Below are 19386 nucleotides of genomic sequence, written 5' to 3'. Positions count from 1 at the left end.
ATTCACAGCGCTTACCAGAACACATACCCTCCCCAGTGTCCATCACCCAGTCACGCCATCCCTCCCACCCCACCCCCCACTCCAGCAACCCTCAGTTTGTTTCCTGAGATTAAGAATTCCTCATATCAGTGAGGTCATATGATACATATCTTTCTCTGATTGACTTATTTCGCTCAGCATAACACCCTCCAGTTCCATCCACGTCGTTGGAAATGGCAAGATCTCATTCCTTTTGATGGCTGCATAATATTCCATTTTATATTATACCACATCTTCTTTATCCATTCATCTGTCGATGGACATCTTGGCTCTTTCCACAGTTTGGCTATTGTGGACATTGCTGCTGTAAACATCAGAGTGCACGTACCCCTTTGGATCCCTACATTTGTATCTTTGGGGTAAATACCCAGTAGTGCAATTGCTGGATCGTATGGTAGCTCTATTTTCAACTTTCTGAGGAACCTCCATACTGTTTTCCAGAGTGGTTGCACCAGCTTGCATTCCCACCAACAGTGTAGGAGGGTTCCGCTTTCTCCGCATCCCCGCCAACATCTGTCGTTTCCTGACTTGTTAATTTTAGCCATTCTGACTGGTGTGAGGTGGTATCTCATTGAGGTTTTGATTTGGATTTCCCTGATGCCGAGCGATGTTGAGCACTTTTTCATGTGTCTGTTGGCCATTTGGATGTCTTCTTTGGAAAAATGTCTGTTCATGTCTTCTGCCCATTTCTTGATTGGATTCTTTGTTCTTTCGGTGTTGAGTTTGATAAGTTCTTTATAGATTTTGGATACTAGCCCTTGATCTGATATGTCATTTGCAAATATCTTCTCCCATTCTGTCGGTTGTCTTTTGGTTTTGTTGACTGTTTCTTTTGCTGTGCAAAAGGTTTTCATCTTGATGAAGTCCCAAAGCTCATTTTTGCCCTTGCTTCCCTTGCCTTTGGCGATGTTTCTAGGAAGAAGTTGCTGCGGCTGAGGTCGAAGAGGTTGCTGCCTGTGTTCTCCATTAGCATTCTGATGGACTCCTGTCTCACATTGAGGTCTTTCAACCATTTGGAGTCTATTTTTGTGTGTGGTGTAAGGAAGTGGTCCAGTTTCATGATGAAGTCCCAATAGTTCATTTTTGCCCTTGCTTCCCTTGCCTTTGGCGATGTTTCTAGGAAGAAGTTGTGGCAGCTGAGGTCGAAGAGTTTGCTGCCTGTATTCTCCTTTAGCATTTTGATGGACTCCTGTCTCACATTTAGGTCTTTCAACCATTTGGAGTCTATTTTTGTGTGTGGTGTAAGGAAATGGTCCAGTTTCATTCTTCTGCATGTGGCTGTCCAATTTTCCCAACACCATTTGTTGAAGAGACTGCCTTTTTGCCATTGGACATTCTTTCCTGCTTTGTCAAAGATTAGTTGACCATAGAGTTGAGGGTCCATTTCTGGACTCTCTATTCTGTTCCATTGATCTATGTGTCTGTTTTTGTGCCAGTACCGTACTGTCTTGATGATGACAGCTTTGTAATAGAGCTAGAAGTCCGGAATTGTGATGCACCAGCTTTGCTTTTCTTTTTCAACATTCCTCTGGCTATTCGGGGTCTTTTCTGGTTCCATACAAATTTTAGGATTATTTGTTCCATTTCTTTGAAAAAAGTGGATGGTATTTTGATGGGGATTGCATTGAATGTGTAGATTGCTCTAGGTAGCATTGACATCTTCACAATATTTGTTCTTCCAATCCATGAGCATGGAACATTTTTCCATTTCTTTGTGTCTTCCTCAGTTTCTTTCATGAGTATTTTATAGTTTTCTGAGTACAGATCCTTTGCCTCTTTGGTTAGATTTATTCCTAGGTATCTTATGGTTTTGGGTGCAATTGTAAATGGGATCGACTCCTTAATTTCTCCTTCCTTCTTGTTGATGGTGTATAGGAATGCCACTGATTTCTGTGCATTGATTTTATATCCTGCCACTTGACTGAATTCCTGTATGAGTTCTAGCAGTTTTGGGGTGGAGTCTTTTGGGTTTTCCACATAAAGTATCATATCATCTGCAAAGAGTGAGGGTTTGACTTCTTTGCCGATTCGGATGCCTTTGATTTCTTTTTGTTGTCTGATTGCTGTGGCTAGGACTTCTAATACCCCAGCTTTCTTTTGGTGTCCATTAGCATGGTAAATGGTTTTCCACCCCCTCACTTTCAATCTGGGGGTGTCATTGGGTCTAAAATGAGTCTCTTGCAGACAGCATATCGATGGGTCTTGTTTTTTAATCCAATCTGATAGCCTGTGTCTTTTGATTGGGGCATTTAGCTCATTTACATTCAGGGTAACTATTGAAAGATAGGAATTTAGTGCCATTGTATTGCCTGTAAGGTGACTGTTACTGTATATTGTCTGTGTTCCTTTCTGGTCTATGTTGTTTTTAGGCTCTCTCTTTGCTTAGAGGACCCCTTTCAAGATTTCTTGTAGGGCTGGTTTCGTGTTTGCAAATTTCTTTAGTTTTTGTTTGTCCTGGAAGCTTTTTATCTCTCCTTCTATTTTCAATGACAGCCTAGCTGGATATAGTAGTCTTGGCTGCATATTTTTCTCATTTAGTGCTCTGAATATATCATGCCAGTCCTTTGTGGCCTGCCAGGTCTCTGTGGATAGGTCTGTTGCCAATCTAATGTTTCTACCATTGTAGGTTACAGATCTCTTCTCCCGAGCTGCTTTCAGGACTTTTTCTTTGTCTCTGAGACTCATAAGTTTTACTATTAGATGTTGGGGTGTTGACCTATTTTTATTGATTTTGAGAGGGGTTCTCTGTGCCTCCTGGATTTTGATGCCTGTTTCCTTCCCCAAATTATGGAAGTTCTCTGCTATAATTTGCTCCAGTATACCTTCTGCCCCTCTCTCTCTTAAATCTCTGTTTTTAAAATCATTTTGCAATCCATAACTAATAGCTAATACTGGATGTAAACTTCATTTTGTACTAGATTTTTATCTCTTTAATCTTAATCCATTTTTACTGTTGGAACAAGAGCAGATAAGCATTTAAGTTTCTTCTCATTGCCCTAGACCCATAAATACTGAACAAAGTTGACTTTGGATTTCAGAAGATATTGGTAGTGATTTTTTTTTAATTCATTTATCATTCTCTTTTCTGTTCAAACTGTTAAGATGCTTTTGTAGGTATTTTTAAAGCATACATTCCCATATTATTGTGTCTCTTAGTGATAAACTAGGTACTGAATCTGTCTTGCTGACTGGGGAGGAAAAAAACAACACAGAAAATGAAGTTTTCTTAAAGTTAGTTAACCCAACATAACTGAGAGGCCTTGATCTGTTGTGTTTCCATGATGAAATAAGTGAGCCCACTTAAAAGGGGAGTAATAAAAAACCTACCTTGAAGAGCTGTTGTTAGGATTAAAGATAATATTTTAAAAATACCTTTTATAGTACCTGGCACTGTTAATCAATAGCAGTTTATTATCTGTTTTATTCCTCTCCTTTCTTCTTTCTCCTTGTTTTCTGGTCCTTTTGATTGTCTTGAGTTACCTTTACTAACTTTGCATCTTTAAGCTCAACCATGATTTCTTTTGGCTTCCTTTTCACACTTAGTTCTTTTCCTGTTTGTTTTGAATTGCATTTTTAATGAATGTTAGTGACTAGTGAAATGACCATACAATAGAGAAATGGGTATGGGGAAAAAAAGAAGCAGCTGAGTATCTTGATAACTTTTAAATGTAAGTCAGTGGCCAAACTTTACTTCCAATAAACTGCATTTCCTTTACCTGATCATAATTGGGATGCGAATAAAGTGTTGTGGGTGTATGAACGATAATGTCTAACTGGTATTTATAGACCAGAGAGTATGCTTTCAACGAATATTTTGTTCAGTGAATGAATTCACATCTTGGCTTTTACCTGACCATTACATTTAAAAAATTTTTTATAATTTTTTTTTTTTAAGATTTTTTATTTATTTGCGAGAGAGAGAATGAGAGACAGAGAGCATGAGAGGGAGGAGGGTCAGAGGGAGAAGCAGACTCCCCACTGAGCAGGGAGCCTGATGCGGGACTCGATCCCGGGACTCCAGGATCATGACCTGAGCCAAAGGCAGTCGCCTAACCAACTGAGCCACCCAGGCGCCCAAAAAATTTTTTAAATAAGCACTGAATGTTTCTATGTATAAATCTTATCTTTGGTCTTTTAAATAGTTGTTTAAAGCTATTTACTTTAGGAGAATTAACATTTTGTTGTTATAAGGAATTAACTTGCAAGTTGTGTAATTACCGTGTACTGAAATTTTTCATAGTTGTATACTTTACATTGTTTCATTTTTATGGAAAACAAAGTACAGTTTACTCACTTAGCCATAAAAGGACAGGAGGATATCATATAGGCTATACTTCCCAGCCACTATCTAACATAATTCGTTCACAACTGAAAAATTTCAAGGTTAATGTGTTGACAGACTTTGTTTGCTGACCTTGAAGGTATAAATCAAGAATAGTCAGCAATGCAAGGAAGAGACTAGGCCCAAATTTTGGTCATATTTAGTGTAATTTCTTATACTCAGTGCAAATACTTTAAATTGCCCAATATATATAAATATTCTGGGATTTGTCTCCTAGTATATTAGTGATGGTTTGCTTTGAAATAATTTCTTGTACGGTGAAAAAAATTGACGTAGGGAGTCATGGAATTTTGGAGTTCTGAAGAATCCTAGAGATTAACTTCTTTTAAAGATGAAAAAGTTAAGGTTTAAAAAATTGAAGTGATTTGATCAAGTTTTTAGTCTTAATCTGGAGAACCAAGACTTTTTTCTTACCTCTACTCTGGCATTTGTGACTCTAAAACTCCCCATAGGGTGTTTTATACTGTTCCTGTATTTGTTTTATCAAGGAAGGGAAATTTTAAAAAAATCATTAAGTAAAACTGCCAATGTAAAACAAAGGGACAGATTAAAAAGGTGGACTGTGTGTTAAGGGAGATTTTAATTACATAAGGATTTTTAAAAATTATGAAGCAATACATAGCTATTTAACTTGAGAATAGCACTGTTTAAAACTATGCATTGTCTAAAGCCAATCAATATTGTGATAATGATAAGTTGTGTGTTCAAAGTCAAAATGTATACACTGCAAGTTATGATAACACTCAATCATCCAGTAAGAGTGGTTTCTCCCAAGAGGCCATGCAGTGATCTGTGTTTGCAGAAAAGTGAAAAAATGCTTAGAGTCTAAAGTTCAGCCTTTTAAAAAGTGTATGAATAGAAGTACTATTTAGTTTTTTGAAAGATGGATTCTATAAATAGAAACTAATATCATTATCAAAAGCCTTATATATCAAAAATCTATCCATGTATGGAATTAGGTGAAATAGAGACTGTCCTTTGGGACTTTGTGTTCTAAGTAGGTTCTGGTGGAGACATAAAAAAGGTATATAGATGGCCAAAGAGCATTACCTAAATATGTCGAATAATTACAATAATAACATAATCAGATGTTTTGGTGAGCACCTCTTGAAGGGTGAAGTGTAAATATTCTGTCCTCACGTATCATATTGGAATGATTTGTTAATGTGCCTGCATTTCCACTAGACTGGCCTCATAAGGGCAACAGGTATCCATAATTATGTAGTTTTGTTTCCATAATATGCTGGCAATATAGCAAGTACTGAATAAATATATAAATAAAGGTGAGAACCTGTGTGCTTCTTTATCTGTTCTTTTTCACCCAAAGATCATGTGGGCTCCTGATCGTCTGGAGCTTACCTCTGTATAGCTCTCTCTTACAGACTTGCTAAGTCACAAAGTGTTCAGAAACACATAGACACACCAGATCAACTTTTGTGAATGGGCTGCTTGGCTGAAGTATGACTAAAGCACACATGGGCAAGGGGAGTTTGTTGCTTCTTTTACAGAAACAGAAGTGAGATTTCAGTATTTATTTGTGTCATGGAAGAAGAGGGCTCAATGAATATGGGGGAAATGGGCTTGATGAGTAATGAAGGCCAGGCAGCAAAGGGCGTCATTGTCTTTGGACACACTCAAGAAGGAGTGATCAGGGACAAAGAACATTTAATCGAGTATGTTAAAGAAAAGCAGGAGAGCTCTGTGGTAGGAAGTAGTTAAATGTGCCATCTGTTTAGGTCTCTAGTAGGCTCTAAAATGACTTCAGGATATGTGTTTTAACCATTTTGAGGTTTCTTTTCCGGGACATGTTCACATTGGGCTATATTCACATTTTTAATATTCCTGGTTATTTTTAGGATTTTAAAGTATTCATATATTGTGGTACTGTTTTTTCTTTGTTAGAGCCTTGAGAGGGATAGTTTTCATATAATTCCACATGACATAGTGAAAAGAGTAATAGTACAATTTTTTTTCTGCAAGTTTTGTAAAGCTCGATAGCAGGAAATGGTGTATTGTGAATCTATCACTTCCTAAAAAGGCATTCTGGAAGAAACTACTTTTCAGCTGAATGAACTTTACTTTTACATTATTTGTTATACTTTGTGTATAGTCTTGGCTTAAAATGTTCTTTTGGCATTGGACATTATGAGATTTCCTTTCCATGATTACTTTTATTTAACCGGTTATTCATATTCTTGGTGCAAATCGATAATAATGAAATAAATTCTATGTTTTCATGTAAGTATATGCAGTTTCAAAAAATATAAATGGTTTCTAACAGATCAACAATCCAAAAATAGGCAAAGGATATGAAAAAGAGTTAAACCAAATGACCTAAAAACAAACAAAAATGTTTATAAATCTGGGAGGCTCAGCTTCACTTACAAGAAAAATGCAACTATAATATGAGCTATCGCTTCTTTCATGCATCCAGATTGGCAAGAATAGTTTGATAAAACACAAACTGGGTATGGGAAAATAGGTAGTGTAAGGAAATAAGTGCTTTCATATGTGGATGATGGGAATAAATCAAAATTAAAAATGCACCTAGCCCTAAATGCAGTGAATTCAGGTCTAAGAATTTATCTCAAGAGATATAAGTGCACATGTTTGCAAAATATACTTTGGTATTCAGTATTTTCTGGCTCCACCCACTCTAAATATCTATTCATATACTGTTTTTAAAAATGTCAGCATTTCCATATGGGGTGTGTGTGTGTGTGTGTGTGTGTGTGTGTAAAATTAGAAAGGAAAGTATAAAACAGTGCCTTTATTAGGTATATATATACAAATGTGTGCACAGACAGGATATCAGAGACCTGGAATAGGAGGGGACTTTCTTTTCACTGTATTTTTGTTATTCAGTTTGCAGTTTTGTTTTTATTGTGTATATGCATTACTTTGTAAAAATCAGCTTGAATAGTTTTTGACATGTAATTTACATGCTGTAAAATTTGCCAGTTGAAAGTTAATTATGTGAGTTTTAGTGTATTTATAGAGTTCTGCATCTATCCATACAATCTAATTTTAGAAACTTTTCATCATCCTCAGAAGAAACTTTGTACCATTAGCAAACAGTTGCTATCACACCTCACTTCCCTAGCTCTAGACATCCATTACTCTACTTTCTGTAAATAGATTTGTCTCTTCTGGAATTCATATAAATGGTATCATACAACATGTGGTCATTTATAACTAGCTTCTTTCAGTTAAATAATATTTTTGAGGTTCATCCATGTTGTAGCATGCCCTATATTACTTTTTGAGTTAAAAAATGTTAAAATTAAAGTAAAAAAAGCAATTGGAAAATTATCCTTTTTAAGTATGTTGTGTAATGGTTGTGAAATGGAAGAGAATTACAGAGAAAGTATTTGTTGTCAGAGTTACTATTTATTGAGCATCTTTGATGTACTAGTAATTCTTTTAGGCTTTATGTATGTTATCTTATTTAATCCTTACAATATATGTAATAGATGGTATTGTATTGTTTCTACAAATGAGTAAATTAAGTGGTATGATTATAAGTTTTGTGTCAATTTACACATAAAAGCATAAAGTATAAAAATAGATGTATGCAGATATCTACAGCCAAAGTTAGAATATTTTACGTGCTACATAACACCACAATGCACAGTGGAAATACCACTCATTAGCCAGATAGTTCTAATAGAATTTTTTGCAATTATAGATCTATTCTGTATCTCTTCTGTTATAGTATCCACAACTACATGTGGCTGTTGGTTACGTGAAATAGGACTAGTGTGAGTGAGGAACTAAATTTTAATGTTATATAATTGTAAATAATTTAAATTTAACTACACTCTGCTTCTGTCCTTGATGTAGTAACAGTTACCGGTTGATCACAGTAATCCTTACTCCTACAGCTGTAACAGTCAAAAACCCTGTGCAACAGATGAAACAGTGGTTTCAAGGTCTTGGTTATAAGACACCAAAGGGCAGAGAGGTCCCTGAGAGCAGGGAAACAAATGAAATGAACCCTACAGTAGAGTATGCTAGCTTCCCGCTTGCGGGAGTTTCAAGGCTTGGATCAAAGAGGAGGCATTCAGACAAGGTCAAGGACTTTCTGAGTTGAAGAAACAGAGTGGAGAGTGAGAGAAGACAATGCTGGATAGAGTTCATAGAACAGAAGACTAGAGAGAAAAGTGCTTAGCTGCTTGCCTAATGATTAGGACAAGTACCTGCGGGAAATGCCCCAGGTCAAGGAAAGAACAACCTGAAAGGATTTGAGGTCCTTACTTGAGTGCTTGCCTTTCAGATAGCAGCAGGAATAGTGTCTTGTTTCTACTAGCCAGACTGGAAAAATCTCAAGATTCATGTGGCTTTGGGTAAAGTACACATAAGGGTCTTATCTCAGTTAATGGGGAGTAATTGGCTCTAAATTGAGCACTACTCTGCTCCCTCCTAAAATATCTTAAGAGCAAGTCCTTAAGTGATCAAACTGTTTCCAAATAACTGTGTCCCTGAACAAAGCTCAAGATCTATGAGAATACAGAAATATCGAGCACTCACCAAGGTAAAATTCAGAATGTCTGATAGCCAATCAAAATTACCAGGCATGCAGTAAGAAACAAGAAAATTTGACCCATAATGAGACAATAAATATGTCAATACCAAACCCAAACTGACAAAGCTGTTAGAGTTAGTAGGCAAGGACATTAAAAAGAGTTATTATAACTGAATTCCATAGTTTCAAAAAGTTAGAGATATGGAAAATAGGGAAAAAATCTAAATCAAACTTCTAGAGATGATAATTACACAGTGTAAGATGGAAAATCTACTGAATGGCATTAATGACACACATTGCAGAAGAAAATATTGGTGAACTTGAAGACATAATAATAGAAGCAACCCAAAATAAAACAGAGAGAGTAAAGAGATTTTTTTTTTTTTTACAAAGTAAACAGAACATTAGTTGTGGGACAACTTCAGGGGGCCTATTGTATATTAATTTGAGTTCCTAAAGAAGAAAAGGGGGAAAGAAAAAAATTAATGTAATTATGACTGAAAAATTTTTCAAATTTGGTGAAAATTGTAAACCCACAGGTCCAAGAAATTTAATGAAACCATAGTAGAAGAAACAAGAAGAAGACTACTCCAAGGCACATCATAATCAAATTGTACGAAGATATTGGAGTGACATTTGTTGAGCTAACTACTGAAATAAAATCCATCAACCTAGAAATCTACACCCTGCAAAAGTCTTTAAAAATAAAGGAAATTATTTTAGATCTATGTTTTTAAAGAAAAAATATTAAAATGTAGTCATTTTGTAATATAGGTTAAAGTATGATAGATGACAATAATAGCACAAAGGGCAGAAGAGGAGGAATGGAAGTATCCTATTGTAAAGTTCCATATTATATATTAAGTAGTATAATATCCCTTGAATGGAGACTATCAATTTAAAAATCTATACTATAAACCCTAAAGCAAACACTAAAATAAGCCAACAAAGGAGAGAAAATGGAATCATAAAAAATAGTTAATCCAGAAAAGGCAGAAAAAGAACACAAATGAGAAACAATAGAAAAATAAATACCAAGATGATAGATTTAATTTTGAACTTACCAGTAGTCATGTTAAATATGAACACTCAATGCCAATGAAGAGATGGAGGTTTTCAGATAGCATGTAAAACAAGAAACAACAAGAATGCCTACACACATGAACTTCTAATATAAAGACCCAATCAGTTAAAAGTAAAAGAATGGACAACTAATAGTATCAAAAGAAATCTGGAGTTACAGACAAAATAGATTTCAGAACAAGGGATATTATCAGAGATAAGGTAATTTAATCATGATAAAGTGGACATAATTCTAAATATTTATGTTCCTAAAAACAGAGCTTCAGAATACACCAAGGAAAAACTGATAGAACTGCAAGGAGAGATTGTGGAGACAACTCCACAATTATAGCAGGACATTTTGATAACTTTTCTCAATAATTGATTGAACAAGTAGACAATTAGGGATACAGAAGATTTGAACAACCTAATCGATAGATATCTCTCTCAGCAACAGTAGAAGGCACATTCTTTTAAAATGCGCATTGGGGGGCGCTTGTGTGGCTCAGTCGGTTAAGTGTCTGCCTTCGGCTCAGGTCATGATCCCACATCTGGCTCTGCTCGGCAGGGAGTCTGCTTCTCCCTCTTCCTCTGTAATCTCTCTCACTTTTGTGCTCTCTCAAATAAATAAATAAAATCTTAAAAAAATAAAATGCACATTGGGGTGGAGGGTTGCCTGGCTGGCTCAGTCTGAGGAGCATGCAACTCTTGATCTTAGCATTGTGAGTTTGAGCCCCATGTTGAGTGTAGAGGTTACATAAAAAAAAAGAATACACATGGATATTTACCAAATATATGGAACATATTCTGATATGTTTTGGGACACAAAATAAGTCCTGATAAATTTAGAAATAATCAACTCATATAAAGTATTTTCTGACCATAATGGAATCAAATAAGAAGTCAGTAACAACAGAAAGGTCACTTAAAATCCCCAAATATTTGGAAACTAAACATACTTCTAAGTAAGTCATGTATCACAGAGGTAAGCAAAAGCAAAATTTGAAAGTATTTTGAATGAATAAAAATGAATAACGAACTTATCAAAATTATCAGGATACAGGTACAGCAGATCTTAGGAAGATATTAATAGCATTATATACCTATATTTAAAAAAAAAAATCTAGATCAATGGCCTAAATTTTTGTCTTTAAAAAAATAGGAAAACAAAAGCAAATGAAATCCAAAGCAAACAGAAAAAGGAACTAATAAAGATCAAGTTGAAATCAATGAAATAGAAAACAGAAAAACGATAGAGAACATTAATGAAACCAAAAGTGAAACTTAGGTGGACCTAAATTCTTTTTAGCTTTAAAATTTTGTAATTTGAAACACAGAGAAAATACTCTTCTTTATTTACCTACAGATTTACATTTATTTGAAAAAACATGTTTTTGAAAGTCAAGATGTATAGTAAATTAGCACAATTAAAAAAAATTTGAAACACTAGGTCACTCAAATTTCAATCCTTTCTTTAGCATCTTTAACACAATACTGAATACCTTTCATAATAAGAATCAGAACCTTCCCATGGTTCTGTTGATATAGTCCCCTCACTTATCTCTCATTTCCTCAATGTCTGTACCAAGTCTCTGCATCCTTGACTACTTTGTATAAAACAACAACCCCTATTCTCCTGCATTTATTTCCTTATCCTGCTTTGTTTTTCTCCAAAACTGCAACCACTATCTTTTCCTTTAATATCTTCTTTTACCTAACTAAAAGATAGCTTTCTTTAGGGCAAGGAGTTTGTGCATTTTGTGTACTGTTGTAAGTTCTCGAACAGTGCCCAGCACATAATAGGCATTCAGTAAATACCTGTTAAATGAAATGATCAATTATACATTAATATCCTTTAGATTCTCCTCCCCCCCACCCCATTTGTACAGATTTTCATCTCTTGAATTTGAGAGATTTTGAAAGGTCTGTCTGTTTAATAGAAACTTTCCAGACTTAGGTGTCTGGGTGACGTTTTTCGTATCTAGATCACTTCTATAAGTAACAAAACAAAGTTAAAACAGTTTGCTGAACACCTCTAACAATTATCGTCTCATTGAATCTTCCCAGCAGTTCAAAGTGAGATGAAATTCTCACTTTACAGACAAGGGATCTAAGGCTTAGGAAATTAAGTAAGGCTTTGAAAGTCACATACAACTAGATTCAAACCCAGATCTGCCATACTCTAAAGATTGAGATCTTAAACATTGTACTTTTTCCCAGTTTCAGATGTATTATTTGCAGAGATAAATGTTAGTTTAACATGAGTATCGATAGGTTTAGCATATTAGGTTAGAGCATAGCAACATTTTGAGGGAAAGAGACTAAGGAAATTTTCCTTAGAGAAGTTAGAGGGTGTGGGAAAGATTTGTGGGACACTTCTAGAGAGGTTTGTGAATAGGTCTGCAAAGGGGAAAATGACTAGGTCAGGGAAGGAATGAAACATTGAACATCTAGGAAGGATGGCTTTGCCCAAAGGGATAAAATGATAGGGAAATACAAATTGAGGTTCGTGATCTGGGTCATTGGCTGGCAAATTATAACCAGTAAATAAACTCAATTGGACTCTAATTTTTAATTGGTTAATCAATAATTGAAAATTATTCCATATGCTTTATGTTGTCAAAAGCAGTGATATGAACCTTACACATCATTGATAGGGTATTTTTAAAGGTAATGGAAAGGAGAGAGGAAAGGAAGGAGCGAGGAGGACAGAAGATTGTGTGTGTGTGCTTATTAGAAAAAATTTTATATACTTTACATATAGAAAAAGATTTTATATATTTTCTGTATAATAAGTAATAAAAATATTTGTTTTGTAGTAACTGATACTTTCTTTTGGTTTGTAGGTTTATAGATTTCTAAGCCATTCAGGTTATGTTTATAGTGCTTATCTTAAGCCAAGGTGGCAAACTTGTCAAACTTAATTTGTAATAGCAAAACTATTAGACTTCCCTTAAGTTGACTAGAAATTATTTGTGTTGGAAGTAACAAAACACTGTTTTGCACAATATTCATTTTTGGTGCGCTTTGTGGTCAGCCATTTACAGTTAAAGATTGTCCATTTGTCATTTGTCTATGATGTGAGGCCATTGACAGTCATGTTTAGTTTACACTGTTGTTAACATAAGAACACATTTTACAACTTGTTTTTCAGTGATTTAAAACAACTTATGGAGATCCTCTTTGTTGGCACAACTAAGCTTTTGGTCAGGACTTGGATTCTGGATTCTTTCCATATATACCTTTTTTTTTTTTTTTTTTTTTTTTAGGAGAGTAGCGGGGAAGGGGCAGAGGGAGAGGGAGAATGTTAGGCGGGCTCCATACCCAGTGTGGAGCTGGACGTGGGGCTTGATCTCGCAACACTGAGATCATGACCTGAGCCAAAATCAAGTCAGATGCTTAACTGACTGAGCCACCTAGGCACCCCTCCATATACATTTTATTTTGTTGTATTTAGTGTGATACGTTTGAGGGGAGCTTTTAAAGTTAGGTTTACTATATTCAGATGCCTGTTTTTAGAGGATTTTTTTATAGCTAGTCCATATCCCACAAAGGATGATTATATTTTTAGGAGTTTTTCTTATTGATTAGAATTGGTTGACAACTGAACTGTATTTTAGGTTTGAAAAAAATCTGGTCATCTTGGTATAACAGTTAATATGCTTATGATTTATTTGCTGACTTCATTATATAAGAGCCATTGTCTTTGTTCTTAAGTTACTTGCTTTTTCAGGCATTTTTAGATTATTTAAAAAATCGATCCTTTTTGAACCATGTTATCCTTCTACCTAATCTGTATACATATATACATATAGTAATATATATACATATTTTATACTACATAATGTAAAATGTATGTAATTTTATTTATATGTGTGTGTACAGACTCATTATTGCCTTAATATGGTTTATATGAAAGGTAGAGAATATGACACGTGTATGGCTAGTTTTCACATCTTTAAATCAGGCACAAGATTTAATAGTGGGTATTTTGCTTTTATAAGACACAATGATGCAACAACATGGGTGGAGCTAGAGAGTATAATGCTAAGTGAAATAAGTCAGTCAGAGAAAGACAAATACCATATGATTTCACTCACATGTGGGATTTAAGAAACAAAACAAGAAAAGGGAAAAAAAAAGAGAGGAGAGACAAACCAAGAAACAGACTCTTAACTATAGAAAACAAACTGATGGTTACCAGAGGGGAGGTGCGTGGGGGGATGTGGATTAAAGAGTACACTTGTCCTGATAAGTACCCCACGATGTATGGAATTGGTGAATCATTATCTTCTACTCTTGAAACTAATATAACACTGTATGGTAACTATACTGGAATTAAAATTTAGAAAAAGAAAGATACACAAATGATGTCAGTGTTCTTTTGCAAGTAATATATTTTCTCCTTGTTGTAGGTCCTTTTGTTCTGCATCACAGCTGCCATGTACATGTTCTTTTTCAGGTATGTCCTGTTATACCTATTTATTTTAATAGAAAAAATAGGGTTCCTTTGTGTTTTTTAAATCAGCCATGTAACTAATGTTGTTCCCTAAATAATTATTTCTCACAAGTAGCACGAGGTTTTGTTTTGTTTTTGTTTCCTTCCTCTAGGATTGTTAGAGATAAATCACTGCTTCTTAGTGGATAGAAGAGAGGGAAAAAAGATTTGTTTTGTTTGTTTGTTTGTTTCTCATATTCTCCTTACAGGTTCATCTTGGAAAGCTGAATATATAAATTAATAATCTTAAATACTGATAAGTGAGTTTTTGTTTTTTGTGGACCTGATTTTAGATATTCTCCACTCTCCAACATTTTAAATCAATTTAAGTCAACATTTTAAATTTAAATAAGAAATTTAAATAAATTTAAATAAGAAAAAAGTGATGGTAGGGCTTAATCTAAATCTTCTGCCAAGGTAACGTAGCACATTAATAATTGTCTTTAAAATATTAAATTAGTCCATAATGTCAGAGTTGTATTTCTCATTGACATTGAAACTGTGAGGCCTGTGGAGCAGTGTTAGGATGGCTCAAGATTTCAAGGCCAATGAAAAGGATACCATCGTTCTATAGCCATAGCAGTACAGGAAGAGGATTTTGGATTGGGAAGAGTCCATTCCTTCCTAACCTTTATTGTCAGTGATACCAGTAATTCCCATTTATTTCAGTCTTATTACACTAATTTGAATAGACTTTTCTTGATTTTTCTGGATATAGGCAGAATTCAATCACAATAGGAAGGACCAAACTTTTAAAATTAAAATTTGTACTTGATTGACCAAAGCAGTTACAGATTTTAATAAGATATATTTGATAGATATCTTAATTTTTTTCTTTTTACCTAAATCAGACAATTCAACCATACCAGAATTTTAAAACAATTTCCTGCCAGAACATCCTAATAAATATTTGATAAGCACAATGATAGGATTTTAACTTACTATGACTTTATCCAAAATTTTACATGCACATTTAAAGTGATGCTGCTGCTGTTATTCTTGTCAAGGGACAGCCAGGCCATTAGAAGGGAAAAATGGATCAGATTTCAAGGTAGGGAGAACTTGATTTGTAAAGGATTGGTAATGGGTGCATAATATTTTTTGTCAGTTATTAATGACTGAAAAATCATTGCAGCTCTCCGGGGGTCTTTGTGAAATTGTTTGAGCTACCATATGGTCTCTTTCTTATATTTTAACAATTTAGGGGTCAGGTATAGGAGTTAGGGACATTGACTATATCATTTCATCAATTTCCAAAAATTGTATATTGTATTCAGATACATTATTAGGACAATATGTAAAAAGTTCACATGGTTGATCTTTATGTCTATCTAGTCTGAAGGTAAAGCTTACCTAGTGGGGAAAATATAAAAAAGAGAAAAACTTAGAAACCTATCTTCTGTTGACATGTACAGGAGGAAAATACAATATCAAGTAAATTTTCTTTTTGTGAAAATTCCCAAAAGCAGATAGTTAAATGCAACAGTCCTTCCAGTCTGACACTTAAAGACAGTGTATTTGATCAACAGTTAGCATTTCTTAGTCGCCAGTTTTTGAGGTTTAAAAAACAAATTGTATGTTGAATATCGTGATAATGCCCAAGTTTTAGCTTGGTCCTCAGAAATCATACTTTGAAAACTGCTGCCATCAACGTAGTATTTTTGGTGTAGAAAGAAAATCAGCCCTATAAATATGTATTTTGGTGTAGAGCTATGAAGCCTTTTCCTGTTTCAGTCACAAAGTCTAGGTTAAAAACAACATTTTAAAATACTTTCCAGAAGGCTCAATACAAGGTTTTAGTGCCAAGATAAACATTTTCAGTTTTCTGAGGAAAGGGCTTGTTTTCTCCTAAAAGAAGCACTATCACCAAATTCCTAGTGTTCTTGGCAGAAGTTAGTTTGAATAACTCAACAAAAGAGGTTTGGCAAATGGTAAAATAAAACCATTTATAAAGTACTACAATCAAACAAAACAATGTTACATGTTTGTCTGAACTCTGGCCTGTGTTTGGAATGAACAAACAACATTGTACATAGCAGTTAGCGAGTCTAATTGCATTAAAATATTTTATTCTTAAAACTCAGTTTAATATACAGATATGTGAGGTCATATTTTTTCCATTTATTAACAATTTTAATTCTAATTGCTTAAAATAGGTAAATATCAAATGATATTGTCCCTAGGTTTCCATTTATACTAATTTCCTTTGAGAAGAGAGGATAAGGGAATCATTTTATGTTAGAAATTAATAAGCTTGTGTTTTTATCCTAACCTGTAAGTGGGAAAAAGGGAAATGAGACCCCCTTTCAATAGAGAGGAAATGTGCCAATTTTATTTATTTAGAGTAGGAACTTGAGGAAGTAGTTCTATAAGTATTTTCTAAAAGTGACATATAGGATGTGATGGTTACAGTATGAATTTACTTAAAAAGTAATGCAGTGTTCTTAGTATTAAAATCATGGCTATTAAAATGTGTAATGAAAACATCTTACTTTTGAGTAGTTCTTTTGTTATTTTTTAATAGGTACAGTTTTCTTTTCACATGCATTTTCTCATACACAGTGATCTTGATTTTCAATCTGTACATCAGAAATAAGGCTTACATTCAGATAGAATTCTAAGAAAACTTCAGAGGCTTGGGTTGAGGAACGTGAAGAGAGTTCTAGTTCTTAGCCAGCTGGCCATCCATCCATTCAGGTGTCTGTTGATACCAACATATGCTGTGGATTCTGTTAAGAACTGGGGTACAATATTTTGAAGATATTTTGAACGAAGTCTTTCTGTACAACCCCCCAGTGGGCATTCTTCATAATGATTCTGCTTCCATTGTTCAATCATGTTATTATTTTGTATGTTGTTGTCATAACTTCGTCTTAGAGCATGTCTGTCACTATGAAGCAGAAATCATAGTTGAAAATTTGGTAGAATATTTCTTCTCATGCATACCTTTAAAGCACATTTTTTTTTTAACTTCTAAATGTATACTTATGGGTAAAGCAACTTTTTTTTTTTTTAAGTCAAGGATTTATTATAGTTGTTGATTCAGGCTTTATTAGGATCTTTCCAACAGTCATGTGGAGAGAAGAAATGAGTCTCTTTTGAACCATTAGCTCTTTCATTTTTTTAACTGAAAAGCAAAGGAGAGAATCAACAACAACACAAACAGCATGCCAAAACTAATACACATAATCCTGCTAACAAAAAACAATGAAACATGCTATACTTTTAAACAATTTATTTATTGGTTTTATTTCAACATTAGGTATCTGTGTATGGAGAACACATAGTTTAGAAAAGTGAAATAATTGTTTCACTTTTCTTTAATAATTTAATTTAAAATAGTATCATAAAGCATATCATGACAGCTTTGATCCCATCCTGGTGAGTACCTAGCTAGAAATTCTTTCCACCTGCCTTTGCAAAGGCAGCAACAAATCCAACAGTTTGTTTAAACATGTAGATTGAAAGGCTCAGACTTGTTGTCATAGCAGATAATCTATGGACTGTGTATGACTGATTCACAGGAGACATAACTTAATCTGCTATAAACATTGAAAAACGTATTTTTATTTAGAATCTAGTGCAAATTAAAGTTGATTGTTGTGTTTAAAACATTATTTAGAAATAGTATTGATGCCTGCCATGGATGAATTCTGGTCAAGTCTCTGTGAAGGTACAAATAATAAACTGTTTCATTAGTCTCAAGATAATGGATGTATTTTGTTTTTAAGAAAATGAAATGACACTATTCATTGGCTGTCTGCATTTTTGAGTGAAAGACATTTGTGATTGTCCTTGAATCTCCTAATGTAAACGGAACCTAGTATCTTTGAAGTGACTTTAACAGCAAGTAAAGAACTTTTGATCTGGGTCTTTCGACAATTATTGATTTTAACAAAAGCCCTTTAAATATCAATTAGGTTCTATTTTTTAAAGTACTGCCTAAAACTACACAGAAATCCAGTCTAGAAAATTATATATAGCATTTGAACTTTAAAAGTTTTACTTCAGGATTAGGAGAGTTTGCCCTAATGAGGTTTGTATTTTGAAGAGATTTCTTCCATCCAGCAAAGCAGAGAGTGAATTGGGGGCTTGTAGGGGGCATAATGGCAGTTAATGGGAGGATACTGTTGCAGTTATCCTGGAAGAAAATGGTGGGGGCGTGACTGAAGGTTATTATGGTAATAATAAATAATAAACATAGTAAAGAGTGGATCTATATGAGATATGAGTATTGATGCTTGGATGAAGAAGAGAAAAACACTGGAAATTAGAAAATTAGCAAATTAGAAAATGTATGGAAATTGAGTACAGGTTTTGCAATTACTGAGATTGAAGTGCATTTAAGACACTCACATTAAGAGATATAAATGTATATCACTTGGGTATTTGGAGATTAGGACATAAATAGAGGCTATGCTTGATTGTCACACCAATTGGTTGAGTACAGACAAATTATACAACTTCTGTATGCTTAGTTTTTTCTTTATTAAAAAGTATAAATTATTATATGGACCTCATAGGTTGGCTTCTGGTGATTAAATTAGCACAGTGTCTTTCAAACTTTTTTGAATATGACCCAAAATAAGAACTACACACACACACACACATAAATTTTCCAGAATAATACTTAACCTTACTACATGGAATACATTTGGATATTTTTTATTCTAATTTGTTTTATTTAAAAAGCTGCTTTGAACTACCAGCAGTGTGAAAAAACACTGAGCTAATACAGGTGAGCACCTTGCTCAGTGATTATTACTTTAGCAGAAGTAGAGTTATGAGTAGTGATTATTGTCTGTAAACTAGGAAAGAAAATTAATTAAAATGGAGGATTTCAAGAATGAGGGCATTATCTTTAGTGTTAATGCTGTAAATATATTCATTAAGGTAAGGGCTAAAAATGCTCATTTGCTC

General features: G+C 34.2%; 1 protein-coding gene across 1 annotated transcript in view; it reads left to right on the top strand.

Annotated features, from left to right (window-relative positions):
* LOC144379883 (transmembrane protein 135-like) overlaps nt 1-14694 on the top strand; it is a 142621-nt gene extending 127927 nt beyond the window's left edge. Inside the window, exons 5-6 of the mRNA XM_078060536.1 lie at nt 14384-14430; nt 14676-14694. Coding sequence (XP_077916662.1) covers nt 14384-14430; nt 14676-14694 — 66 coding nt within the window. The remainder of the gene's footprint in view (nt 1-14383; nt 14431-14675) is intronic.
* The last annotated feature ends 4692 nt before the right edge of the window (nt 14695-19386 follow it).

The sequence above is a fragment of the Halichoerus grypus genome, chromosome 13, assembly GCF_964656455.1.
Source record: "Halichoerus grypus chromosome 13, mHalGry1.hap1.1, whole genome shotgun sequence".
Lineage (NCBI taxonomy): Eukaryota > Metazoa > Chordata > Mammalia > Carnivora > Phocidae > Halichoerus > Halichoerus grypus.
The sequence above is the reverse complement of the archived record's forward strand: the minus strand, read 5'-3'. Positions and strand labels throughout refer to the sequence as shown.